Source organism: Vipera ursinii, assembly GCF_947247035.1.
Source record: "Vipera ursinii genome assembly, chromosome: Z".
Taxonomy (NCBI): Eukaryota; Metazoa; Chordata; class Lepidosauria; order Squamata; family Viperidae; genus Vipera; species Vipera ursinii.
Genome location: NC_139517.1, coordinates 49,945,664 through 49,971,669, shown reverse-complemented (window position 1 = coordinate 49,971,669; position 26,006 = coordinate 49,945,664). Strand labels below are relative to the sequence as shown.

At 38.4% G+C, this 26,006-nt stretch overlaps 1 protein-coding gene across 2 annotated transcripts in view; it reads left to right on the top strand.

The window, feature by feature from the left end:
- The window catches only part of YTHDC1 (YTH N6-methyladenosine RNA binding protein C1), a 42,928-nt gene extending 18,688 nt beyond the window's left edge, over positions 1–24,240 (top strand). The window contains exons 5-17 of one of the 2 annotated variants that reach the window (XM_083376939.1): positions 742–831; positions 1,293–1,346; positions 3,137–3,231; positions 4,663–4,771; positions 5,236–5,353; positions 7,265–7,349; positions 9,943–10,109; positions 12,308–12,390; positions 13,118–13,154; positions 13,238–13,277; positions 13,361–13,423; positions 21,591–21,725; positions 22,519–24,240. In XM_083376939.1, the coding sequence (XP_083233065.1) occupies positions 742–831; positions 1,293–1,346; positions 3,137–3,231; positions 4,663–4,771; positions 5,236–5,353; positions 7,265–7,349; positions 9,943–10,109; positions 12,308–12,390; positions 13,118–13,154; positions 13,238–13,277; positions 13,361–13,423; positions 21,591–21,725; positions 22,519–22,737 (1,295 nt within the window). In that variant the 3' untranslated portion in view covers positions 22,738–24,240. The remainder of the gene's footprint in view (positions 1–741; positions 832–1,292; positions 1,347–3,136; positions 3,232–4,662; positions 4,772–5,235; positions 5,354–7,264; positions 7,350–9,942; positions 10,110–12,307; positions 12,391–13,117; positions 13,155–13,237; positions 13,278–13,360; positions 13,424–21,590; positions 21,726–22,518) is intronic. The other variant, XM_083376940.1, reaches the window with a different exon arrangement.
- The last annotated feature ends 1,766 nt before the right edge of the window (positions 24,241–26,006 follow it).

Sequence of the window (26,006 nt, the reverse complement as noted above, 5' to 3'; positions counted from 1 at the left end):
AACCCTAACACCCGGCGTATAAGACGACCCCCGACTTTTGAGAAGGTTTTCATGGGTTAAAAAGTCATCTTATACGCTGGAAAATACAGTAATCAGACATGATAATTTTGTTGGGGGGGGTTAGTTTCAACTAGTTGAGTGTTGTTGGAATATATTAATCTTTATTTTCACTTTGGAGAGAAAAGATCTAAATGTTTACAGTGGAAAGATAACATAGACATCTGCCATACTGTCTTTTGTTTTGAATGTTCAATATTTCTGATGAAGAATCTGCAGTTATTACTGTTACTAATGATGGGGCTTTTAGTCATGTAAATGAGACAACTACGGTGAATTAGTATGCATAGATTGGGACCTAATTTAGGTTTATAAATAAGAATATACTTAAATGTATTACACCTATAACTGAAATATTGTTGATAATCCAAATAGAGGTTAATGCTCTTTTTTTTATTTTGAGAAGCATCCCTCACATGGAACCTCCAGAAGTTTCCCTGAGTTTCAAATATAACTGACAGGCATTGTTTCTGTTCAGATTAAGTTGTCTAAATTTCTGATACTTTGGGAACTACTATCACAGTTCTCTGAATTCTGGCCCAATGAGAAAAGATCATTGAAATAGATTTTAAACCTTTTGAGAGACAACTATATACTAACTATTTTAAATCATATTTGTTTACAAATATTTATTTTTTATTTGAACCTTTAAAAAACTGCTATTGCTTATTTTGATGATCTTAGATGAGAAAAAGAAGGCCAGGAAAAGAGCTAGAGGCATCTCTCCAATTGTTTTTGATAGAAGTGGAAGCTCTGCATCAGAGTCGTATGCAGGTATTTTGTGATTGCTTATCTTCATTAATATGATCTGTAGAAAACCCTTGAAATGCATTGGTAAAAATAAACTGTAGCCCATAATAGGCTTTGGACATACAGCTGAACCGATATAGTTAGTTTTTTGGCATGTTCTGTGTGAATAATTTGATAAAGTGGGCTTTCTTATATTCTATTATGTTGCTTAAGTGGAAATTTCACTTTTTTAAACTTGGAAGATGATGATTCATTGACTAGTTTTCTCTATAGAAAACTGGTCTAACAAATCAGACCCAAAAACAGACAACTAAAAAAATCAAATTCAAATCCTCATGCACATTGAGAAGCATTCTTTTTGTGTGTGGGGGTGCACATAGGAGGAATAATTTGTCATGAATGAAAATAGTATGTGAAAAGATTGTAGAATTTGTATCGTATTAATAAAGGCTCAATCTGAACGAATGTACTTTGGCTAAATACAGGTTCAGAAAAGAAGCATGAGAAATTATCATCTTCCGTTCGTGCTGTCCAAAAAGGTATAATTTAAATTTGAACTTTTTAATGCATGCATCTATTGCAAGCTATTGTATTGACTTTGTTGATTATATAGCAAATAAAATAATGTTCCGATGTAGAGTAAAATGCATACTAGTGAATAATTCAAATTATTTGCATGTGGTTTTTAATGGAAAAAACTATTTCATCACTGAATTAGCAGGCAAATAAGCAATCTAACATCCTTTTACCAACAAACTTCATAAAAATAATTTCTCTGCTTAAGGCTATGTTGTTTATTATGAATAAAAATATCAGAACATTATTAATGTTGCATTGGCTTCCACCTTGAATAACCTATTTTGCTTTTAAAGTTTAACATTGCATGGTATGGAAATCTGAATTTGGTGGTATTATGTTATTCATTTGAAAAGCACAATTGTATATTTGAATTATAGACCTTTTTATTAAGAAGGAATTTATGGTATTAAACTGCATAGGCCAGGAGTGTCAAACTGAATTTCATTGAGGGTCGCATCAGCGTTATAATTGCCTTCAAAAGGGCCAGGTAGGCATGGCTAGGTGAGCATGGCCGGCTCATGTTGAGGCACTCCTATGGGAGTGCCAGGCAAGGCTTGCAAGGGGGATCCGGAGGTCTCCAGCAGAGGAAGGCAAGACCAGGGCAAGCGCCAGAGCGTCATTCAGCTGGGGAGCCTTGCCGTCCCCCAAGGAGAGCGAGGAGGAACTAAGCACAGCTAGGCTCCCCTTCAGAGAAGCGGGGCTGGGCTGTGGGGTTCCGGTGCCCCGCAGTCCAGCCCAGCCCTGTTTTCCTGAGGGAATGCCTGACCGCACTTACTCCTTCCCTGAGGCTGCTACTGCTGTGCTTGCTCTCCTTGGTCAGGCTGGGCTTCCTGGGCTGCAGGACAGTGGAGGGACAGCGGGGCTGCTGCCGGTGCCATGAGGCGAGGCAGGTGTCGAGACAGGGTAGTCTGGCTGCAGGGCCTCCGAAGTACGCAGTTGTGATGCATGCACAGTGGGGCTGAGCGTGGTTTATTGGACACCCCAGCTCACATCCAGCTGTACATAATGCATGGCCAAGGGGCCAATGAGCTGCAGTTGCAGTCAGACACTGCCTGCCTCCGCACACTCGCAACCTCCTGTGCATGGGCCCAGGCAGAGCGCCTGGCTGGGCGGGGATGGGCTAGGACCGAGACGAAGCTTGGCCCCTTGCCGTCTCCAGGGTTGCCCTGCAGCCCAGGTTTAAACCCATCACAGGCCAGCCCGAGGGCCTTGTGTTTGACATGATTGGCATATGCCCTACTAGAGGCCAATTTTGCCATTGCAACAGCTAGATTTTGTACTCCAAATCCTATAAGTATAGGGAGTCCTTGGTTATGATCACAATAGAGCTAAAAATTTCCATTGCTAAGCAAGATAGTTGTTAAATGAATTTTACCTCTTTTTCTACGTTTCTTGCTACAGTTGTTAAGTGAATGACTGTTGTTATTCTAACTTAGTTAAGTTAGAACAGTTTTTCATTGAATCTGGCTTTCCCATTGACTTTGCTTGTCAGAAAGTCATGAAAGGTGATCACATGATCCCAGGGTACTGTAACAGTGATAAACACATGTCCTTGGGGAAGCATCTAAAATTTGGTCATGTGACATGGGGATGCTACAGTGGTCATAAGTATGAAAAATGGTCATAAGTCAATTTGTCAATGCTATTGAAATTTCAAACAGTCACTAAACAAATTGTTTTAAGTTGAGGACTACCTATATTTAAGTTTACTTGGCAAGTAAAGTTTACCTATTTTGTTTTTTCCTTCTAGACCAAACTAGCAAACTTAAATATATTCTCCAAGAGGCACGATTTTTTCTTATAAAAAGTAACAACCATGAAAATGTCTCTCTTGCCAAAGCTAAGGTATGCTGAATTCCTGTGAAGTCATATGCAAAGTATAGAATCAGATTAATTGCTTTTCTTTTTATTTATTTAATTTTCTTTTTCTTTTATTAAATATAAATATAATTACTAAAACATAAATACAAAATAAAATATATGTTTCTTGGCTCATTGCCTCATTTAAAATAGGTAACATTTTCCCCCAGCCACATGTTTCAAATTAACTATATTCAACCACCAGAAGTCATGGAAACTTGGTGGTAATGTCACTGGAATGGGTAGTAACAAAAATTTTGTTCCTGTTCCCCCCCCCCCCATATTGCCCCCCATATTGTGCAAAATTAATGCTTTAAGCCTCTGAAAGTCATAATACACATATTTAAGAGCTTATATTTTACAAATGTACTGCTGAAAAATCACAATTTTGAATTTGAATTTATTAAATTTATATGCCGCCCTTCTCCCTAAGGACTCAGGGTGGCTCACAACAATAAAAAGCTAAAAAACATCAAATACAAAATTTAAAAAAGAATTAAACCATAAATATAATAAATACATAACAATTAACCCAATAAAACCAAATTTAAAACTATAGTCAGTCCAGGCCCAGTTGTTGGAACATCCATGTCTTCAGGTCATGGCGGAAGGACATATGTATGTTTCTTTGGGGAATGCCAAATAGGTTTGTAGAAGCATGCATGTTTTACAGACAAATTATTAGGAATAATGAACTAGTTTCTTACCTATTGAATTTTTTTCTCTTATTTTTGCTTTGTATAGAACAATTGCACCCAACCTTTTTGGCACCAGTTTCATGGAAGACAATTTTTCCATGGATTGATGGGGAGGAGATGGTTTCAGTTTCACTCAGTTGCCCGCCAGTCACCTCCAGCTTTGCAGCTTTGTATCTAAAAGACCATATAGACCATTCCATGGCCCAGAAGTTGGGAACCCCTGGTGTAGAAGGAATATCACATATTGGTTAAAACAGTGCTTTTTTTGTAAAAGAAAAAGGTGGCGGAACTCACACATATCATACAAACCACCTTGCCTATCCTACAAGGTTCCATCCAAAAAAAGGTGCCAGAACTCTGTTCTGAGTGTTCTATGACAAAAAAAAGCCCTGGGTTAAAATGAGTTTAAACTTAGTGAATGTTATCTGTAGATTACTGAGAATGTGCATATTTCTGATACTTTTCCAAAAAAAATTGTATGTATTAATATATAAAGCTTTCTTAGTTATTATATGATTGTATAATAACTAATAGGTTTTTTTATGACTCAGACAGATATCTGTCTTGGATCTATTCTCTGGATCTGGAAATTGCAGGGATACAAACTGAGGTCTTCATAGAAAATATATGCTGTTGCTGAATATATTCCAAAATTGTACTGAACTTGAACCCATCAAATATTTTTTGGTTTGTAAATTATTTTCTCATCTCTCCATAGGGTGTTTGGTCAACCCTTCCAGTCAATGAGAAAAAGCTCAATGCTGCCTTCAGATCAGCAAGAAGTGTGATTTTGATATTTTCTGTAAGAGAGAGTGGAAAATTCCAAGGTAAGTACAGGTTGTCCTCGACTTACAACAGGAATTGATCTCAAAATTTCTATTGTTAAGCAAGACAGTTAAAGTGAGTTTTGCCCCATTTTATGACTTTTCTTGCCACCATTGCTAAGCAAATCACTACAGTTGTTAAATTAGTAAGACAGTTGTTAAATGAATCTTTCTTCTTTATTGACTTTGCTTGTCAGAAGGTCATTAAAGGTGATCACATGACCCCAGGACACTGCAACTATCATAAATATGAACCACTTGCCAATTTTGATCATGTGACCATGGGGATGCTGCAACTCGTAAGTGTGAAAAATGGTGATAAGTCACTTTTTCCACTGCTGTTGTAACTTCCAACAATCACTAAATGAATGGTTGTGAGTCAAGGACTACTTGTAAAAGGAATACTTGCATTCGTAAATCAAAAATTGTTTGGATAAGGGCCTTATACTTTTTTAAAATTCTTACAGGATTTGCAAGGCTTGCTTCTGAATCTCACCATGGAGGATCTCCCATACATTGGGTGCTACCTGCAGGAATGAATGCAAAAATGCTGGGAGGAGTATTTAAGATAGATTGGATATGCAGGTAAAATGGGTGGAAATTAGAAAATGAAAATGTGGTTGGATAGGCTATTTATTATAGAATAGATACATAATGTTTAAGTAGCAAGTAATATTTGCATGCCAGAGCCCCTATCCAAATTTGACTTGTCTTAACCAAAGGAAAAAAAGAAGAAACCCCCCAATAATGTCACTTCTAGTACTTTGATGAGAGATCACCAGAATATGTAGAGCCATAATAGACCTGGACCTTTTATGGCCTGCGGGCCACATCCAGCCCATGAGCTGTCCCTGTCCAGCCCATAGCATTGGGGGCAGTGGCAGCATCAGGTTTGGGGTGGTGTCGAGAGCCCTCCACAACATTCCCAGTTTCTCATGTTGCCCCTTGTGAAAATTAATTGTCTACCCCTGGAATATAGGACCCAGATTTTTGGGGGCAATTAAGCTGACTTTGTAATAATGCCGCTCGGGGTGTGTGTGAAAGCCCTAATAAGCAGGCATATACATAGAATGAAGGCTACTGCTAAGATTGTAAGCCGCCCTGAGTCTTCGGAGAAGGGCGGGATATAAATGGAATTAAAATAAAATAAAAAAAATATATAGGTTCTAATGTGAAGTTAAGAAACTTCTTGGAAGACAGCAGTGTGAGTAATATCTGCATTGATACCAAGAAAACAATATGGATATGATCATATAGGTGCCAAGAGTTGAGCCTATCTCAAGAGAGACTTGACTTTGAGTGTAATATTGAAAGATAAAATTATTTTGGTAGCCTGGAGGTCCATATTTTGATCCATCAAAGTCAGGGATTCTGCTACCCCATTTTTCTTTCTCCCATATAATTCTTCTGCTGTGGTTTTTGTTTTATTTACTGATTCTGAATTGCTGCCTTTTCTTCTTATTGTTCTTATAGTCTTATGTGTCTTCTATTGATGATGGATAGCTTCCTTTCCTTGGATTTTGAAATCACATTAAGTGTAAAATGGGTAGAGAAGCAAAAGGTTGCTTTTTTCTTGTCCAGTGGGAAATTGTGCTAGAAATGTGACTTAAGATTTTAAGAAACATTATTTTAAAAACTAAGTATTGTCTGTTTTATCCCTTTCAAGTTCAGTAAAGACTAGAATCGCTTCCATTTTGTTCCAAAGCCTGGAATCCCTTCAGTTTTTTTCATTATAAATATAAATGAAAATAGTGAAACCTAATTTCAAAAATTGTGTAGAGGATTTTATTAGTAATAACAAATACGTTTGCCAAAGGTAAGCTTAGAATTTGATTCTAAAAATAATGCCTCATAGTCTTTCCCCAAATCAAGTGGAAATTTTAGTTCTCTGAAAATAAAAACTGATGCTATTTCAGATGATTAACCTATCTCTGATTGATTATTATGGAGAAAATTCACTAATAGTCAACTTTATGGCACATAATCAGTCTATTAATCTGATTGATTAGATTTCAAGGAGAACAAACTAATCATTTTCTGGTTTCTCCCATAGCATCCAAAAATTGCTTTTCTATTTAATACTCTTTTTCCCTTCTTTTCCTGCCTTGTTTAACTTTGTAGGATGGCAGATATGAGGAGCACTGGGTCAAAAAGTTTTCCAGCACCATTATTATGTAATTCATATAGGGAAAATTACATGTTTATCAATCTGCTTCCTTTGTTGCAAAAGCAAGGGTATGGAGGAGGGGATTTTTGAACATTGGATAGTAAGAAACAATAAAGGAAAGATTAAATTACCTGCCTTTAGAGTTACATAATCAGAACTGAAGACAAATTTTGGAGATTGTAATATTTGCTTTGTGAGATGAACGTTATGATCTCATGGGATTTAGCCTCTAAACTCTGCTTTCATTCATTAGATCCATTGCTAGTTGCATTCTCATATTTTAAGTTACAGTTCAATATATGAAAAAGTGTCTCATAACATATTTTTAGGCGTGAATTGCCATTCACAAAATCTGCTCACCTGACGAATCCTTGGAATGAGCATAAGCCAGTAAAGATTGGACGTGATGGACAGGTTTGTCGACTGCCTTTAATTGCTCTTTAAAATATTAATTCCAGTATTTTAAAATATTGTTAATAGGTTTTTTGTGATATAGTTGTTCATCTTTGACAGTTAATGCTGTTTTTGCTTTATCACAATTATCTATATAATATTGTCACATTTTGGTAAAAAGATTTCCAAATATTTTATTAAATATACACCTGGGGATGTATATCAAGTTCTTTTAAAATAAAATATACCATTGTAAGCAGATTTCTATAACAAGGTTGCATGAAGCCAGAAGAACTGTCATTCAACTTTTTAATCAAAGCACTCGTAGTGATGGAAAATGGCAATTGAACTGATGGGAAGAAAGATGATAACACTGGTAAATAAAAACTGGTTTTTTGATGACTGATGAAAACTTGGTAAAGCAAATCAGAGATCAAGGTCAAGCACATATAAAAAGGATATATCTTGCATTGATAGAAATTGATTCAGAAACGGAACTTGTCAAAGACTGTATGATAAAGTGGGCTCAGAATTTTCAAGAAGTTATTACAATGGATACTTGGGAAAAGATTTGGGTGAGAAATGTAAAATTTACACAGGCCCAAAATTTAAGAGAGAACTTTTACAAAATGTTTTATAGGTGGCATTTAGATCCTAAAAAATTAGCAAGTATGTATCCGAACTGCCAGCCCAAATATTGGAGGTGTGGTTGTGAGGATGCAACATATTTTCATATATGGTGGATTTGTAAAAAGGTTAAAGCTTTTTGGATTAAAATTTGGTGGAATATGCAAAAGATATTCAAGAAAAGGATAAAGTTTTCTCCGCAATTGTTTTTATTGGGTATTATTACAGATACCACCGTTGTAGATATTAAATTGATGTTGAATTTAATTACGGCAGCGAGACTTTTAGTAGCGCAATATTGGAAGAAGGAAGAACTGCCGACTATAGAAGAATGAACTTTAAAAGTTTCTAACTTGGTGGAGATGGCAAAGATTTCAGCGTATTTGAAAGATCAATCGCAACAGAGATATACTGTGGAGTGGAAGAGATGGATAGATTATATTCAGAATAAATATGGGACTAAAAAGTTTCACTTAGCATTTGAATAAGTAGCGGATTTATATGATGTATAATTAGCTTGTAGTTATTTTATTAAGAAAGTGCGATAGAATTTAATATCTTATTGTTGTTTGCATATTTTAGATTATGTTTGTTCGTATTTTTATACCCAGTATTTAGCTCTGGGAAGTCGGGGAGGGGAGGGGAGAGTTGGGGAGGTTTGGGGGGAGGGGAGGGGTTTTGTATTCAAAAATGTACTGTGAAACTTCAATTAAAAAAAAACACTGGTAAATATATCACAGCCACAGCACCTCATAGATTGGCACTCCCTATTCTCACAAATTGTGAGATAAGGACTTGTATGAAAATTACCTATTTACTAAGCATGTATATTTAAGTTGGGGTGTGCATTAAATTAAATAAAGACAGGCAGATCTTGACCTACAATTGGAACTGGAATTTCCATCACTAAGTGATGTACTTATAAGGTGTGACCACACAAATTAGTGATAGAAATCCCGGTAGTTCCAATTGCCATCATTAACTGAATCCTAGTTGTTAGGTGAGGCAAATTCCTGCCAACTTCCCTCAAATTCCTGCCAACTTCCCCAGATTGTTGGGGGCAATTAAGCTGACTTTGTAATAATGCCGCTTGGGGTGTGTGTGAAAGCCCTATTAAGCAGGCATATACATAGAATGAAGGCTACTGCTAAGCTTGTAAGCCGCCCTGAGTCTTCGGAGAAGGGCGGGATATAAATGGAATTAAAATAAAGAAATAAAGAAATAAAAACTAAAGTCATTGGGAAAGCTGGCAAGAAGTTGCAAATCTGCGATCCACAAACAGGTAGGTGGCAGCAGCTAGGTGAGAGAAAGGACAAGGGGGTGCTGGTGAGGGTTGGTGGGAGGGGGGAAGCCGCAGGTGGAGAGCATGCAGTATATGAGAGGCACTATGCAGGTTGGAGGGTGTGCAGGAGGTTCCATATGGGTTAAGGAGGGAGTGTAGGTCTGTGCAAGAGGCTAGCATACTCTGAGCACAGAGGAGTTAAAGGAGGAGAGTTATGTGAGCAACTTGTGACCTTTGCCAGTTTTCCCATTCACTTACTGGAGAAGCTGGGCAAGAAGGGTGCAAATGGCAGTCACATGATTGTAGGTGGCTTGGCAATTAGAAATATAACTGAGTTGCCAAGCACTCAGATTACGATCCCTTGTCTTCAAGGATGCTGGGATAGGCAGAACCCAGAGGATTGTTGTTACCATCATTTGTTCAGCACTATCATGATTTACAATGGTCACTGACTGGTCATAGGTCAGGGACTACCTGCAACTATACACCTGCCTTGGTCCATCTCTTGTTAATTTCACTAAAATCACTACAACATAGGCAACTTAAGTAGTTTAATCGGACCTGTTAAGTTAAGCTTTCACATATTTCTTAAATTAGGCATTAGCATTCATAAAATGTATTCCTTTGTTCTTAGAATGAAACCATATAATTAAACATTGATCCCTTTGGGTGGACTCTTATAACATCAACATTTAATTATTACAGGAAATTGAGCTTGAATGTGGAACCCAACTTTGTCTCCTATTCCCTCCTGATGAAAGTATTGATCTGTATCAAGTCATTCATAAAATGCGTCATAAGAGAAGAATGCACTCTCAGCCCCGGTCAAGAGGACGTCCATCCCGTCGAGAGCCACTCCGAGATGTGGGAAGGTTAGAAACATTCTTTGGACTGATAATAGGCACATGTGTCAGAATAACGTGATGGAGGAATATGATTCATCAAAAAGCTTTCCCTGCAATCAAGAAGAGAGAAAATCCTCACATCAAGCTGCATGGACGGGTTTGTGGCTTCATTGAGGATTTCACATTGTCCCTCTCCCCCAGTTTGTCACTTTCAAGAGGAAAATGGGGACATTTTGCTTACACAGAAAAGTTTGTGTCAATCTAGCTTTGACTAGATTTTTAGTCAATTGTAGGTAAGCCAATTTTTTTTCAAAACCAGGTTAGGTGGAGGAAAATCAAGTCTGTGTGTTCCAAAATGTGTTAATATCTTGTAAAAGCCTTTTCTTTCAGGTATATCTCTGGATAAGCCTTGTCAAATATGGGACTTTTATCAGGATCACTTATAATTTTGCAGAAGATGGTCGCCTCATTTTGAGGATAAAATATTTATAATATTTTGCTGTTCAAGAAGAGCGTGTTTGGGACTGTTTCAAATTGTATCACCGTGCTGTGGTTATGCCCATTGCCAAATATTCTCTTACATCTTGCTGAGCTTCTGGAAGCCGTAGGTTCTCTCCAAAGGAAGTAGCCCTTGGAGACCCGGCAACAAACCAAAAAGAATGGCTGTTGCTGTGTCAATGTATACAACCTTTCCAGATGCTGGCAGCACCCGTGGACTTAAAAGTGGTTTTAGAGGATCGCCATGGTTATTGATCACTACTCTATGAACTTACCAACATTCCCCAGAAAGAAGGGTATATCTTGTTACAGAATTGGAGGAGTCTTTGCAAAGGACTGATAATAATCCCTTCTATCCAACACGTTTCCCTGATCCCTGTGTAGCCACTTTGTTTTCTGATAAATCTAAAGCTTTTCTGCTAAAGACTGTGTGGTTTGGGCTGAAACCTTTTTGGTTAGACTTTCCAGTTTGTGGAAATGTCCTGTGGTAGGTACAGATATCCAACGAGTCCCCATATCCTTGCTCTTAAAGGACACTGTAACCTGTAGGTAGGAGGAATCCTGGCAGCAACCCCCCTTTCTTTGGGCATAAAAGGACTGAGCACCAAGATGGCTTTTGAAGTTAAGCCCTAAGAGATTTCCAGTGCAATAAAGTATTTACAAGTGAAGGTTTTGCAATGGACTGCAAACTATACATTATAACACCATCACACCTTCTCAAGCCTGCCAGGGCCTCCATTTATGTATGTGGCTTTCAGCTTAAAGTCAGTAGTTGGACTACTATATGAACTGTTACTATCATATATTATACCGGTCGTAAGTGCACACTCAAACTACAAGAAAGCGGTATGTTTATTCTTTACACCAGCTATTTTCTAAATCTCTTTTTTGCTGTACATACGGTTGCTTTATTTTCTCAGAATGTGATACTTATTCTTAAGAATGATAATTTAAATAATAAATGGGGAGGTGGGAGGAATCATTTTATGGTCTATTCATGTTTCCCTGTTATAGAAATTGTGAAGGTGCATTGGAAGGGAACGCCAGGTAACTTGCTAATGAGTGAAAAGCAAAGTAGAGCATGAAATCTTAAAAATCATTTAAAAACAATTTAAAATTCATTTTACTAAAATGTATAGCAGCCTAAAATAATGGGCTCTTGATTCCAATATTTGATTTTGTTAAAAATATTCATGCCTTAAATGTTTTTTTCTGTACAGTAACAAGTAATTGTTGTCTATGCAGGAATGGGATTTGCATGTTGGAAATTGATCAAGTTTTTACAGACCAAGTAAGACAGTTAATCAGATCAAGTGTATAAAATGGTATTCACAAATTATGCAGCTTGTGCTTCCAGGGTAAACTTCAATGTAGAAATTGTGTAAGCATCAAGAAGATTTCATGCTGCAAAAAGACCCCCAAAAGTCAGTGGTACTTTTAAAGAAATTTGTATTAAGATTGGATTTCCTGTAGGTATGATTGGATAAAGTTCCCTGCTAAGCATCTAAAATCTTCACATCATAATATTCTAGTTAAGAATATACATTTTGTTGCTACCACAAATACAATTCTTTTGTAACAAATTCTGGGAAACCATATAGGGAATTACAGAAAACATACCAAAAAAGCTCCAGAAAGTTGTGGGCTGTTCCAGTGAGTCCTTCTAAAGATTTTGTATTTATATAGGTTGTTCCAAACAATTCTTAATTATTGTCTAATTTATGTAGGCGTCGACCAGAGGATTATGATATTCATAACAGCAGAAAGAAACCAAGGATTGATTATCCCACTGAGTTTCACCAAAGACCAGGTTAATATCTTACTGTTTAAATGTATATACACAAATTTACAGATTTGTGTATTACAATAGTCAACATGTGGGAATGTGAATATTAAATAAATTATTTAAATTTAAGGTCATGAAGATTCTGATTAAGAATAGAAATATGAGAATATAACAATAAAAAATAAGGGGACTTTCTTGGAATAACAATCACACTAATAAGATTCTAAAATAGTTATGCAATAACAGGACCTCTTTGGAACAAATAGGCATTGTAACAGTAATATGGAGGCATTCAAAATAATGTACTAGTTCTTGTTAATCATTAAGTAAAACCAAAAATTAAACAGGACTGAGTTTATATAAACTGCCTTGTGTTCGGAATAATCCAAGCATCACGGACTGTTCACTTAATTTCACACAATGTCTTAGTATGTGGGGGGTGGAGGGAGCATAGGAGCAGTGGTCTTTCATATACTATATGGCTCAATAGATTCCAGCAGCCCCAGACAGTCTGCCTAAAGGTACAAGATGGTATTAGTTGAAATTCAGCCTCCTTGTAGAGCAACATTTTTACTATATTTTGCCATAAAGTGTTACATAGTTATTTTAAAATTGAAATTCATGGGCCAGTTGGGAAGAGAAGGATCTATGAGTAGCAAGGCAGTAGCATGCTTAAAATAAAGATGGTAATAGCTATTTATGTTGTCAAATATAATAAATATGATACGTAATGCTGCTTGATTTTAAACAGGATATTTAAAAGACCCCAGATACCAAGATATAGACAGGTAAGAGATGTTCAACAGTGCTGTTTCCTAATCTAAGGTATCTGAGTATTTGTGTCTAATTTAATATATCTTACTCTCAACAGGCGATTTTCAGGAGTTCGGAGAGATGTCTTCTTAAATGGGGTAAGTTTATGGTATTTCATTGGTAGTAACAGTAATTTTAATATTGCTTGATTTTGACATTCTTGTATATGTGTTTTTTGTAGTCTTACAATGATTATGTGAGAGAATTTCATAACATGGGACCACCACCACCTTGGCAAGGAATGGTTTGTAATTTTGTATTCTTTGACTTTAGTATACCCGTAGTATTATAAGGGAATATTGTTAAACACAGCTGTTCCTCTCTTTTGTGTAGAAAACAGCATTTTGCTGTGATTTTAAGCCTGACATTTGGGTAGATCTTTATGACATAACTTCCTAATTTTAATTACTAATTTTAGTCAAACGTGTTAGACAAGTCTGATCAAAAACTAGTACCTGTGAAAATGCAATCTTAGCATTGCAGTTTCCTTCAATGAAATCAGTAAGATCCAAGTTAGTAAAGTTTCACATAGTATTCTTCATGTCATAGTTTATTTGAAAATTATACATGACCTTAGTTGGAAAGAACCACATAAGGCTTACAGAATATCTGTTGCCTCAAGGACTGTAACAGAGGATGACAAGACTTAAGGAATTAAAACGAATGTTTTAAGCATCATGATAAGTTATTGTGGAATGCTTGCTCCTTAACGCAGATATACAGACACCCCAGAGCAAAAGAAACAGGCCTCTGTTTTGTCCCTTGGGCTTTGGGAAGGTAGGCTGTGTTTTTGTTACCCTTGAACTAAGCAGTAAACAATGATTGAGAAGTAATTGGGAAATTAAAGCTCCCAATACTTGATTGATCTGTTGATGCTGCCAAACTATAGACAAAGCCAATGCCCCTGAAAATCTGGAATTACACATTCACCCCGCAAAACATTTCAGAAAAGATTCTGTATAACTATGGAATAGAAATGAAAAGAAAAACTTAACAAGCTTACACTGTCAGTGTGGAAGAGTTGTACCATGATTAACAAATAAATAAAGAAAAGCAATATAGATAATCCTTGACTTATGACTACAGATGGGATTGGAAATCTGATCATAAGTCAGTTTGGTCATAAGTTGATGTAGTCACATGACCAGAAGTGATTAGGCCAGACATGTCAAACATAAGGCCCGGGGGCCGGATCCGGCCTGTGAAGTGTTTTCATGTGGCCCACGAAGCCATCCTGGAAACAGTGAGGGAACGGCCCCCACTGCCTTGGCCCTGGCCCAGAGACCCCCCTTCTGCCAGAGACCCTCAGATCTGTCCCACTCCTGCCCAGGCCCCCACAGCTACCTTTGACACAAATGATGTAGAGCTGGCCATGCCCACCCAGTAGGCCATGCACACTAGCTACGCCCACCCAGTAGGCCATGCCCACCCTGGCCATACCCACCCGGCCTTCTGAGGGTAACCGCAATGCTGATGCAGCCCTCAATGAAATTGAGTTTGACACCCCTGGATTAGGCAAACAGCACAGTTGTAAATGTGAATCCAATGGGCTTTTTTGTTGGAAGCCAACACAAAAGGTCACAAATCAGTCACGTGACCATGGAACACCATGAGTGTTCATAGATGTGACCATTTGCCAAGTGCCCAATATGTGGTCATGTGATCAGATTGCAGCACAAAATTTTTACAAAGGCCTGGGATGCTTTGTGGACTTTAAAGCTCCTGTTCCATCATAAATGTAGATGATGGTTAAGCAATGCAGCCATAAGGACTAGCCATAATAAAACCCGTACTGGAAAAACAGGTCTAAATCTTCTCCAAAGAAATACTATGGTAGAAATAGTAACACTTCAGATGAGTATGAGGAGAAAGAAACATGATCTTAATTAGTCAATAAGAGGCTATAGATGCAGTGGAAATGACCTTGGGGGAATGCAACCAGGGAACAGTTGGATAAGAGGCAGCTTAGCAGGAATGTGGGTGTGGAAAATATCTTAAAAGAGTGCTTCCCATGGTTTCTTGGTTTATAAAAGCACCAGGGGAGAAATGTACTTTCAGATTCTTAAAATTCTGTTACAATAAAATAGAATTAGTTCATTTGGATATGCTTCCAGTCTGGACTATGTGAGAAGGCTGATATAAGTTATGTTGTTCCAGAACATTTCTAGAACATTCCATTTCTTCAGCTGTTCTAGAATTCTCCAGCTATTTTCTTGGGGAAGCTAATCCTCCCAAATTGAAAATGACTTATAGTGTTCAACACAGATTTTGTTTTTTTACAATTTTTTTTAAAAAGATTACCATACCATGCCACAAAAATATTTGAAAAAGAAATGGGAATATTCCAGGTCATTCGGTTCTAACACAACTGCTTGTACAGTTTCAGTATTTTAGGTTTTGTGATGTATTTCTAAAAAAGAAACCCTTTTAAAAAGTTTTCCTGTTAAGACCAGCTAAGAATTTATGTCAGCCACCTCCATTATGTCACTCCAGTTTGTTTTTTTAAGTGGGTCTCCTGACAGCAGTATAATTAAAACGGTTGATTTGCCATAATGGTTTTCAAGTGTATTTTATACTTTGTTAACTGATTAACTAGCATTTATATCTCAGACAAGAAGCAGTGTAGTCAGCAATGAAGCTAATTTAGGGGGGAAGATACATGTGCCTCCTTGGGCTTTTCATAGTATTGAGATTTTGATGCCAAGTGGTATGAAAATCTAATCATCAATATAGGTGCGCTATGCTAAAGATACAATATTCCAAAATACCTGCCAAATAAATTTTCTGTTATGTTTCACATCTGTTATCCATTCTCTTCTGGTGCATTTTTTTATTTTTTTAATGTAAACACACATGGCACATTTTTTCATTCATATTTTTTCATTCCTAGCCCTTACAGGTGTTAGTGGGAATTTTTCAGATTCTCAGTGTTGTATAGTATGTTTGTTAAGCATTCAGAATACACTTGCTTGGTCCCAGACACGGGACAAATCTTATTTCCTGTTTCAGCCTAGCCCAGCCTAGCTTAGTTCAGCTAACAAAGAGAGAGAGAGAGCCTGTGGCCTAGGGGTTAAAACAACTGCTTGAGATGCAGTCGGCCCAGGTTCAAATCTCAGAAGGGTATGGCTGACTGATGAGAACAAATAAGTTTGAAATGATCATATCGGTCTCTCTTTATTCTTTGTTAGTAAGCCAAAAAATTTACACACACACACACACACACACACACACACACACATTCAAAATGCATGTTTTATTTGATAATTGAATGATAGGGTTGGAGATCTTCTAGTCCAATCCCCTGCCCAAGGCAGGAATCCTTATACCATCCCAGACAACTGAATGTCCAATTTGAGTTTGATTCTGTGACCCCTGAGGAAGTGGACAGGATTATGGGGAGGTTGAGCTCCACCACATGTTTATTGGACCCGTGCCCTTCTTGGCTGGTCTATGCAACTCGGGAGAGGACACGAGGCTGGTTCCAGGCAGTTATATCTGCTTCTTTGAGTGAGGGTAATTTCCCTGCCGTCTTGAAGGAGGCGGTGGTGAGACCTCTCCTCAAGAAGCCTGCCCTGGACACAGCTGTGTTGAATAACTTTCGTCCGGTCTCCAACCTTCGCTTTCTTGCGAAGGTTGTTGAGAGTGTGGTGGCGCATCAGCTCCCCCTGGTTCTGGATGAAGCGGATTATCTAGACCTGTCCCAATCGGGTTTCAGGCCCGGGTACAGCACGGAGACGGCATTGGTCGCTCTGGTGAATGATCTCTGGAGGGCCTGGGACAGAGGACATTCCTCTGTCCTTGTCCTATTAGACCTCTCGGCGGCTTTCGATACCATCGACCATGGTATCCTGCTGCGGCGTCTCAGGGGATTGGGAGTGGGAGGCACAGTTCTTCAGTGGTTCTTCTCCTATCTCCTGGGACGCTTGCAGTCGGTGTTGACAGGGGGGCAGAGGTTGACCCCAAGGACTCTCGTTTGTGGAGTTCCTCAGGGGTCGGTCCTCTCACCTCTCCTGTTCAACATCTACATGAAACCTCTGGGTAAAATCATTCGTGGTTTTGGAGTTGGGTATCATCAGTACGCTGATGATACCCAGCTTTTCATTTCGACCCCAAACCACCCCAGTGATGCCCTCGATGTGATGTCCCGTTGCCTGGAGGCGGTTCGGGTCTGGATGGGGAGGAACAGACTTCAGCTCAACCCTGACAAGACTGAGTGGCTGTACATTCCGGCATCCCGGGACATTCAAAATATTCCACCTCTTTCTATGGGGGGTGAGTTTTTACCCCCCGTGGATAGGGCTCGCAACTTGGGAGTCCTCCTAGATTCACGGCTTACCCTGGAAGACCATATAGTAGCCGTGACTAGGGGGGATTTCGCCCAGGTTCGCCTGGTGCGCCAGTTGCGGCCCTATCTGGACCGGGATGCCCTGTGTATGGTCACTCATGCGCTCGTGACCTCTCGCCTGGACTACTGCAATGCTCTTTACATGGGGCTCCCCTTGAAGACCACTCGGAGACTCCAACTGGTACAGAATGCGGCCGCAAGAGTTGTCTTGGGAGTTTCCCGGTACTCCCATGTTACACCTTTGCTCCGCGAGCTGCATTGGTTACCAGTTGTCTTCCGGGTGAGATTCAAGGTTTTGGTTATGGTCTTTAAGTCCTTACATGGCATGGGTCCGTAGTACCTCGGGGACCACCTGCTGCCGGCGTCAACTTCCCTCCGCCCTGTGCGTTCCCACAGAGAGGGCCTTCTCTGTGGGCGCTCCGGCTCTATGGAACCAACTGCCGGTTGAGCTCCGGACGGCACCGGACCTTCACTCCTTCCGGCGCGGTCTGAAGACCCATTTATTTGAACAAGCTGGCCTGGCCTGATGGGGGACGTTAGGGGTTTTAATGGGTTTTTATATTGTTACTGTTTTTTATTGGGCAATTGTTTAATTCTCTTTTAATTTTTGTATTTTTCTATTTATATATGCCCTGTTCACCGCCCTGAGTCCTTCGGGAGAAGGGCGGTATACAAATTTAATAATTAAATTAAATTAAATTTTCTTTAAAAGCTGTTCTGTTGGTTAATTGCTGTGTCCGGAAATCTCTCCTTAATAGGTAGGATCTCTCTTTAACAAGGTTCTAACCATTGCTTCTTATACTGTCCTCAAGTGCTTTAGAAAATAAATAAACTCCCTCATCTGTGATTATCAGTATTAGAAGACATCTGTCATGTCACCCCTAATCCTTCTCTTTTTTTAGCTAGACATGCCTAGCTCCCTCAGTTGCTGATCATGTGATTTAGCCTCCAGACCCCCTTATCTGAGAGTGCTCTTCTCTGCACTCTTTCAAGGGTTTCATCATCTTTTTTTTCTTTTGCATTATGGTGACCAGAATTGGATGCAGTATTCCAAATGTGCCCTTACTAATATAGTGTGGAGCAGTACATCACTTTCATGCTCTTGATGCTATCCTTCTGTCAATGCAGCTTAGAAATGCATTGGCTTTTTTTTTTACAACTGCAACATGCTATTGGCCCATATTTAAGTGGTGGGCTATTAGGAGGCTTAGATTTTTCTTACAATAACTGTTGTTGAGCCAGGTACTGCCTATTCTATACCTGTGCATTTGGTTTTTCTTGCCTAAGTGCAGGACCTTATTTTTCTCACTACTGAACTGCATCTTGAGGAATAGGCTAATTTCTCTAATCTGTCAAATTCCTTCTGAATCTCTATCTTCCAAAGTGTTAGCAATTCCCCCCTGCTTGATATCATTGCAGATTTGGTGAGGTGTTTCTGTTCCCTTGTTTAGATTGTTTATGAAGTTATTGAAGAGTACAAGACAGAACTTTGAACCTTGACAGAATCACACTATACGTGTGATGTATATGTAGCTCCACTGAGGGCTGCATGCTGAGTGTGATTGGTCAGCCAATTATGAATCCATTTAGTGGTGGTACTACTGTCTATCTTACATTGAGGATAAACTGTGATCTACTTTATCAAATGCCTTATCCAACTATACTACATCAATAGCATTTTCCTGATCCACTAATTTAATCACTTTATCAAAGAAGGCAGTAAAGTTTGTTTGGCACAATCTATTTTTAACAAACCTAAGCTGGCATTATTTATTTATCATCTTTTTCATTTCTAGGAGCTCACAGATCTGCTTGATTATCTTTTCTAAGTCTTTCCTGGTTTTGATGTCAAGTTGGTTGATCTGTAGTTTTCTGGTTCTACTTTTTTCCCTTTTTTTCTTTTTCAAAAATTGGAACCACATCAGTTGAAGCAGCTTCTTGGCAGGGAAAAATTCCAAGAAAAACAGTTTACCTCAGGGGTGTCAAACTGCCAGCCTGCAGACCGGACGTGTCATCCGGAAGCCATGCCCACCCCATTGCCGGCAATGGCGAAAAGGCTCCAATACGTTGTGCGACGTCACATGACATCGCAAGTTTGACATGTCTGATTTACCTGGATGGTTTAGAATCTACATCGGCAACCACATCTGCTCTTTTTCCAATCCTCCTCTTTCTCATCCTTTCTCTATTTCAGGAGTTGTAATATTTTGTTCAGTGGTTCTGAGTCACACCTGCCAGTTTCTCCAGAATCCTGGGATGTAATGCTTTTGGCCCTGCGATTTGAACTCATCTAAATTGGAAAGGTGTTTTCTTCACTATTTTTTTTTCCTATTTTGTCGTTTCCTGTTCTGTCTCTCACTGTGCTATTTTTGATAGATTGGATTATTTCTTCCTTTTGCATGAGGACAAATGCAAAAAGGAATTAAGCAGTTCCATTTCTTTTTGATGCTCGTCACTATGTTGCCACCCTCTCTATTAGCGGACCTATCATTTCCTTGATACTTTTCTTGTTCTTTACATATCAAAAGAAACTTTTAAAAAATATTTTTGGCATTTGCAAATTTAGTTCATTCTGAGCCTTAGCTTTCTGATTCCATCCTTGCAAGTTCGGGCAATTGGTTTATTTTGCTTTAGTTATGTGTATCTCTGTCCATTCCAAGTCTTAAGTTCATTCTGAGTGGTAGCTTTCCTGTCTCCATGCTTGCAGATTCAGAAGACCATTTTGGGCACTATCCAGTTGGAGCACCATTGACCTGAAATAACTTACTTTATGTATAGAATGTTTTGAACTAGTTCAATTTTTACTGTTTTAATAAACTTAGCCACAAAAAGTCTATTTTGCAAATCTACTTTTCACAGCTTTCCTAAGCAAATTCATAGAAAACTGACAGATGCAATCTCATAATTATCTACTTGAATTTATTTATTCTGCAAAAAATTAATTTGCCAACAGGTCTTTTAAAAAATTGAATTCCAGCAAGCCTATTAATGTCCAGTATAATTTGGTACATAAGAGATTCTCCAGATATGAATTATGGATGGTATCAAACTAAAGAAAGTTAATAATTATTTCTCAGTGATAATGAGATATTCGGGTGGAGAGGAGGGAAATGAATTTTCTAAACAAGATCCAGGTAGGAAAAAATGCTTTGAATCATGTCAGAACAAAACTTCTTTTTAAATGACCAAATTAGTCATTTTTGAGTAGCCAGATTCCCCCTTTTAAAGCAGCGAGATACTTATATTGAATAACTGTTCCAAAATCCGAAGGGCGTTAACCTTAGTATGCAGCAATGCACTTCTCACAGCAGTTTTGGAGGGCTGGTACAAAAAAATACCATATAAACTGAGATTTTGCCCTGGTAGACAAGGAAACCATAACTCCTGCCTGCTATTCTGCATCTTCTGCAAGGACTTACAGCCTCAGTTTATAACACCTCCCAATAAAATGCCTGGGAAATACTGAACTCTTTTATATACATTATTGCTATCAGATCAGCACAAAGTAGTTTCTTTAAATGTGGCCAAATTTTGTTATACTGTATAAATTAGGCAGATTTTAACTGAGCACTGATAATCCATCACTAATCGTAATAAATTGTTTTGTTTGCTTTTTTATTTGTATTAAATTATTATTGTTCTTAATGCTTTTATTTGTAATACTGACCTGTGACTAATAAAAATGGATTGATTGGAATGACCAAATTGGTCTGAAATCAAATTTGTAGTCAATGCACAGTCCTGATGCAATAATGATTACAGTGAGTTGAAACTTTTATTTAACAATTGGATCATTCTTAAATATGGAACCCTATTCTATCTTGTTATAAAAATATTTTAAGAGTATTTTTATTAGTAATAGCTATAAGGAAATGGATTAAATATCTTCAGCTTTCCTGGGGTGAAAATGTACTTGTTGCAGAAAGGTTTAATAGCATGAGAATTCAAATACCATGTTAGATATATATTGCAGTACTGCTGAAATATTGAATTATATTTTCCTGTTGATGCTGCTCTGTTCTTGGGTAGCAAATTACTGGAGTAACAAGGAAATATTTCTTTTTAGCCTCCTTATCCAGGGATAGAACAGCCTCCCCATCACCCATACTACCAGCACCATGCTCCACCTCCACAGGCTCACCCTCCTTACTCAGGACACCATCCCATGCCACATGATGCGCGGTACAGGGATAAGCGAGTGGTAAGTGCAGCCTGGGTCACTGTTTTCCAAGTTAGGAAAATTTGGTTTATTCAGATTTGGTTGAAAATCATTATGTTCATTATGAAATATCTATGGCTAAATATCCAGGACTAGAAGTGCCAATTTGATGTAGTGGTTAAGACACAAGGCAGGACATCATGAGTTCTATTCCCATTTTAGATAGAAAGCCAGGTGAGTCGCCTTGGAATAGTCACTCTCAGCTCTACTTGGGAATCAGTGTCGAACTGCTTCCAAAAACTTTGCCAAAAATACTGCAAGGATTTATCCAGTCCCCTATAATTAAACACTATTGAAAAGAAGGGGGGGAAAGGTATTTACATATTTGTAAAACTCAGTGTAGTGAGATTTGCAGGCAGCATATTTCAAAAAATTCAGTTAGAAAAATAAAGATCAGCATGTGGAAAATGCAGAATGTAAAGAGGATGGCCCTGAGGGAGAGAGGGGAGAGTTACCAAAGAATCAAGGATAAAATATAGATTAAGCCTAGGTCATGTAGAAAGTATGTGGAAATAACTTGACAAACACCCTTTTAAATCACATGGTTATAAGAGAGGAGAGGTAGCACAATCAGACTTGCAAGATTATTACTATCTAAATCAAAGTGGTCTAGTATATACTAACAGTTATTAAATATGATAACATTACAACAGTGAACTGTTGCTGGATAATTGGTAGCCCTTTAGATCCAAGTATTTTTTAGTTATTCCCAAGTAGATAGAAGAACTTGCAATTTTAAACTTAGTGATATTTAAACTTACTGTGTCTTCCATAGCATGATTATGACATGAGGGTGGATGACTTTCTACGTCGGACACAAGCAGTTGTCAGTGGTCGAAGAAGCAGGCCGAGAGAGAGAGAGCGGGATCGGGAACGAGATCGGCCCCGAGATAACCGAAGAGACAGAGATCGGGAACGAGGGAGGGAAAGGGAGCGAGAAAGAATATGTGATCGGGACAGAGACAGAGGAGAAAGAGGAAGATACAGAAGATAATGTATTGTAAAATTACAATTACTTAAGGAAGCAAAGGCATGTATATTTGCGTGTTTACAGGTAGTAAACTTTTATTTTCCTAAGTCATCATACTTGATTGTGTAGATGAATTTATAATTGCCCCTATTCCAAGCATGCCGTAAGCTGTGAATTGAAAAACTTCTTTCGGCCAAAAATGTGCGAAGCTTGATTCTTCAGTTGAGATTTTCATTTAAGCAGTTTAGAAGACAAATATTTAAAGAATGTAGATGAATTTTCCCAACATGTTTATCTTAACAGTAATTTAATTATATGTTCTTTTGAATACGAGTTATTAGCTGCCATAATTTTTGCTCTGTTTTTTGATATGTAACTTTTAATATTTCTTGAGTGGGGTAGGGTGGAATGCTGCTATCAAGTATGCAAAAAATACTGGATGTGTGATAGTTGGCTGTATGGCAGTATTGAAGTAGTCGCCTTTTGTTTTTTTGTTTCTGTTTTAATTTCTGTAAAGACAAAGCTTGTTCAATAATGAAAGCAATAGTAATATGATATTGAACCTGTGCTCTGATTGTATTTTGTTTAATGCTCATCTAATCACCTAACTTGCACTCTTTTTTCTCCAAATTAACCATACTGTTTAGAATGTCCACTGTATGTATGTGTGCATACATGCGTGAGCACAAATACTGTTGTATTCTACATTGCTATCGTTTCTTTTTTATAATAAATTACTAATAGTCAAATTCCATGGACTTTGATGCTTTCTGCCTTTAAATCTTAAGGAAAGATTAATGATTAATTTGTCAATGTGATTTCACGCTTTCAGGCCTCAGCATGAAAAAGAGGCACCCTCAGAATTGTCCTAGGTAGTGATGATAACCCAAATAAATTTCCATTTGTATCCAATATATTTAAATTTGTGGGCATATATATTTACAACTCCATAAAAATGTAAAGTGTGGGAATCTCAGACTCAGGAAAGTGCAGTTTTGTTATAGAAATATGAAACTTGGAAAATGGTGGCCAATGAATAGTTCCATGTTAGTTTATTTAACCAAGCCCCATGCTATTTATTGCAAATTATTGCCAGTAAGAATGCTTGTTCATGCCTGAGACAAAGCAAATTGTCTATTTGATATTATAGTAAGAATAGTCTGATGTTACAGTAAATTATAGTAGTTCTTTAATGAAAAAGCTAGAGGGATAAAGATTCTAAACATCTTGATTCTACAAATAATATCTCTCATTTTTTCCTTTTCTAAAATAAAACAAAAAATAGCAATACCTGGTATTCTTTACCAGTCTTGTTATTTTGTCACCATAGAAATATAATGCAATTTATGTATAATTGCTCATAAAATCATTTTAATATAACATTAATATTGATTAACCAATCTGAGTGTGGTTGGGTATTTTTGAAACAAACTATAAGATTAGAAAATGCATTGATGTGGTCAATGAAGATTTAATATTCTGACTTTAAACCCCTTGTATTTCTATTAAAATAGTGTTTTCTGTTAACTTTTTTGTGGTGTTTTTTTTGTATGGAATAAAAGCATTAAAAGGCCAGAAAGAGGATTTTCTTCCTAAGCTTTTACATTTAGTTCCTAGAACAGAATGTCAAACTCAAGGCCTGCAGGCCAGATCCAGTCTGTGTTTAGGTCTGGCCTGCAGGGCCTCCCTGGAGATGGCAAGGAGACAGCCCCTGCAGCCTTATCCCTGGCCCAGCCCAGTCCATCCAGATGCTCCCCCTGGGTGTGCGGACAGGGTCTGGTGGTGCCCGGCTGCAGCTGGTTGGCCTTTCTGCTGCTCATTAGCCAGCAGCGACTGCCAGCCGGATGTGAGCTAGGACTTCTAATAAGCCACACTCAACCCCACCCCCAATCTGGACCACAATTGCACACCTCTGGGCCTTGCAGCCAGCCACTCCCGCCCCACCACATGCCTCGCCTTGCTCTACTACAGCAGCACCGCAACTAGGCCACCCTTGCCCCATCACCTGCCTCACTTTGCAGCCCCAGCACCCCTCTGCTCTGCTCCAGCCCGGGAAGCTCAGAAGCCCAGAGGGGAAGCCGCCATTGCAGCCCACTGGGCAAAGCAGCCACCTCAAAGTGGTGCCCACAAACCGGCTCATCAAGCCAACCATGTCCATCCAGTCATGCCTACCTAGTTGCGGTGACCTGGCCACACCTACCTGGCCAGGCCCATCTGGCCCTTTTAGGGCAATCGTAATGCTGATGCAGCCCTCTCAATGAAATTGAGCAATTGGTTAACTCAATACATGATGTGCTCAAAAAGACTCCTTAATTTAAAATGATCTTCTTTCAGAAAGGAAATATTGTACCTAGGAAAATAGACGGTTTTTCTCTCTGTATTTGCCATCCTTTAAAACCTGGTCATGCTAGCAGGACAACAGGATATCCCAGAGGATAGAAATGAATTCTGCTCTGTCAAGGACAGTATATCCTGGGAAGCACTATTTTTCCTCTGCATAGAAAAGGAAAATAATTTTATGAGGGTTATTGTAAATTTATTACAGTCAAAAGAGCCAGTTGGTTGCAGGAGACAAAAGAATTTGTATATGAGTATCTTGTCTTAAATATTTTATTCACAATTGTAGGAAAATAGTGCTGTCAACCATCCCATTCATTCATCCATCCAGCAAAGAGACTTCCGAACCATTGTTTTGTCAAGAGTATACTTTACTGAGGCTTAAATGGTTACAGAAGTTTAGCAAACCTGGTTTTGGTGTTTTTGTGTGCAGTCAAAGCAATTAACATTGCCTTTTTCCTGCCTATCCCCCATTACCACGAAACATCCAATTAAGTGCTGGTATATTGATGGGTGACCTTGGCTAGCAGGTACTTGTTTCTCATTAGCTTAGGTTTCCCTTCCCTTCCCCCCAATCTTCTCCTTGCATTCCAACCCTCTTCCCTCCCCTGTTGCTAATGTCAGGCTGTAGGCTTTGCAAAACTTGGCTTGGGGGACAGCAGCCATGACAGATATATAATCCATTTTTTTTGTATTTTAAATCTTGAGAAAACAGAAATTTTCCCTCTAACCTTTTTAGTCCTGGTAAAAGCCATGTGTTGATAAGAATATTGCACAAGACAGGCAGTGAATTGCAGTGAAGGCTCTCAGAGACATTTGGAGGTTTTGTCGAAGATCAAGTATTTTCTGATAGAAGTTATAAAAATTATATTGTGAAAGCAGCAACATTTGGGTACTTGTTAACTCTTATTTGTTACTCTTAATACAGTAGTAAAGATGTATCCATCTGAAAAACT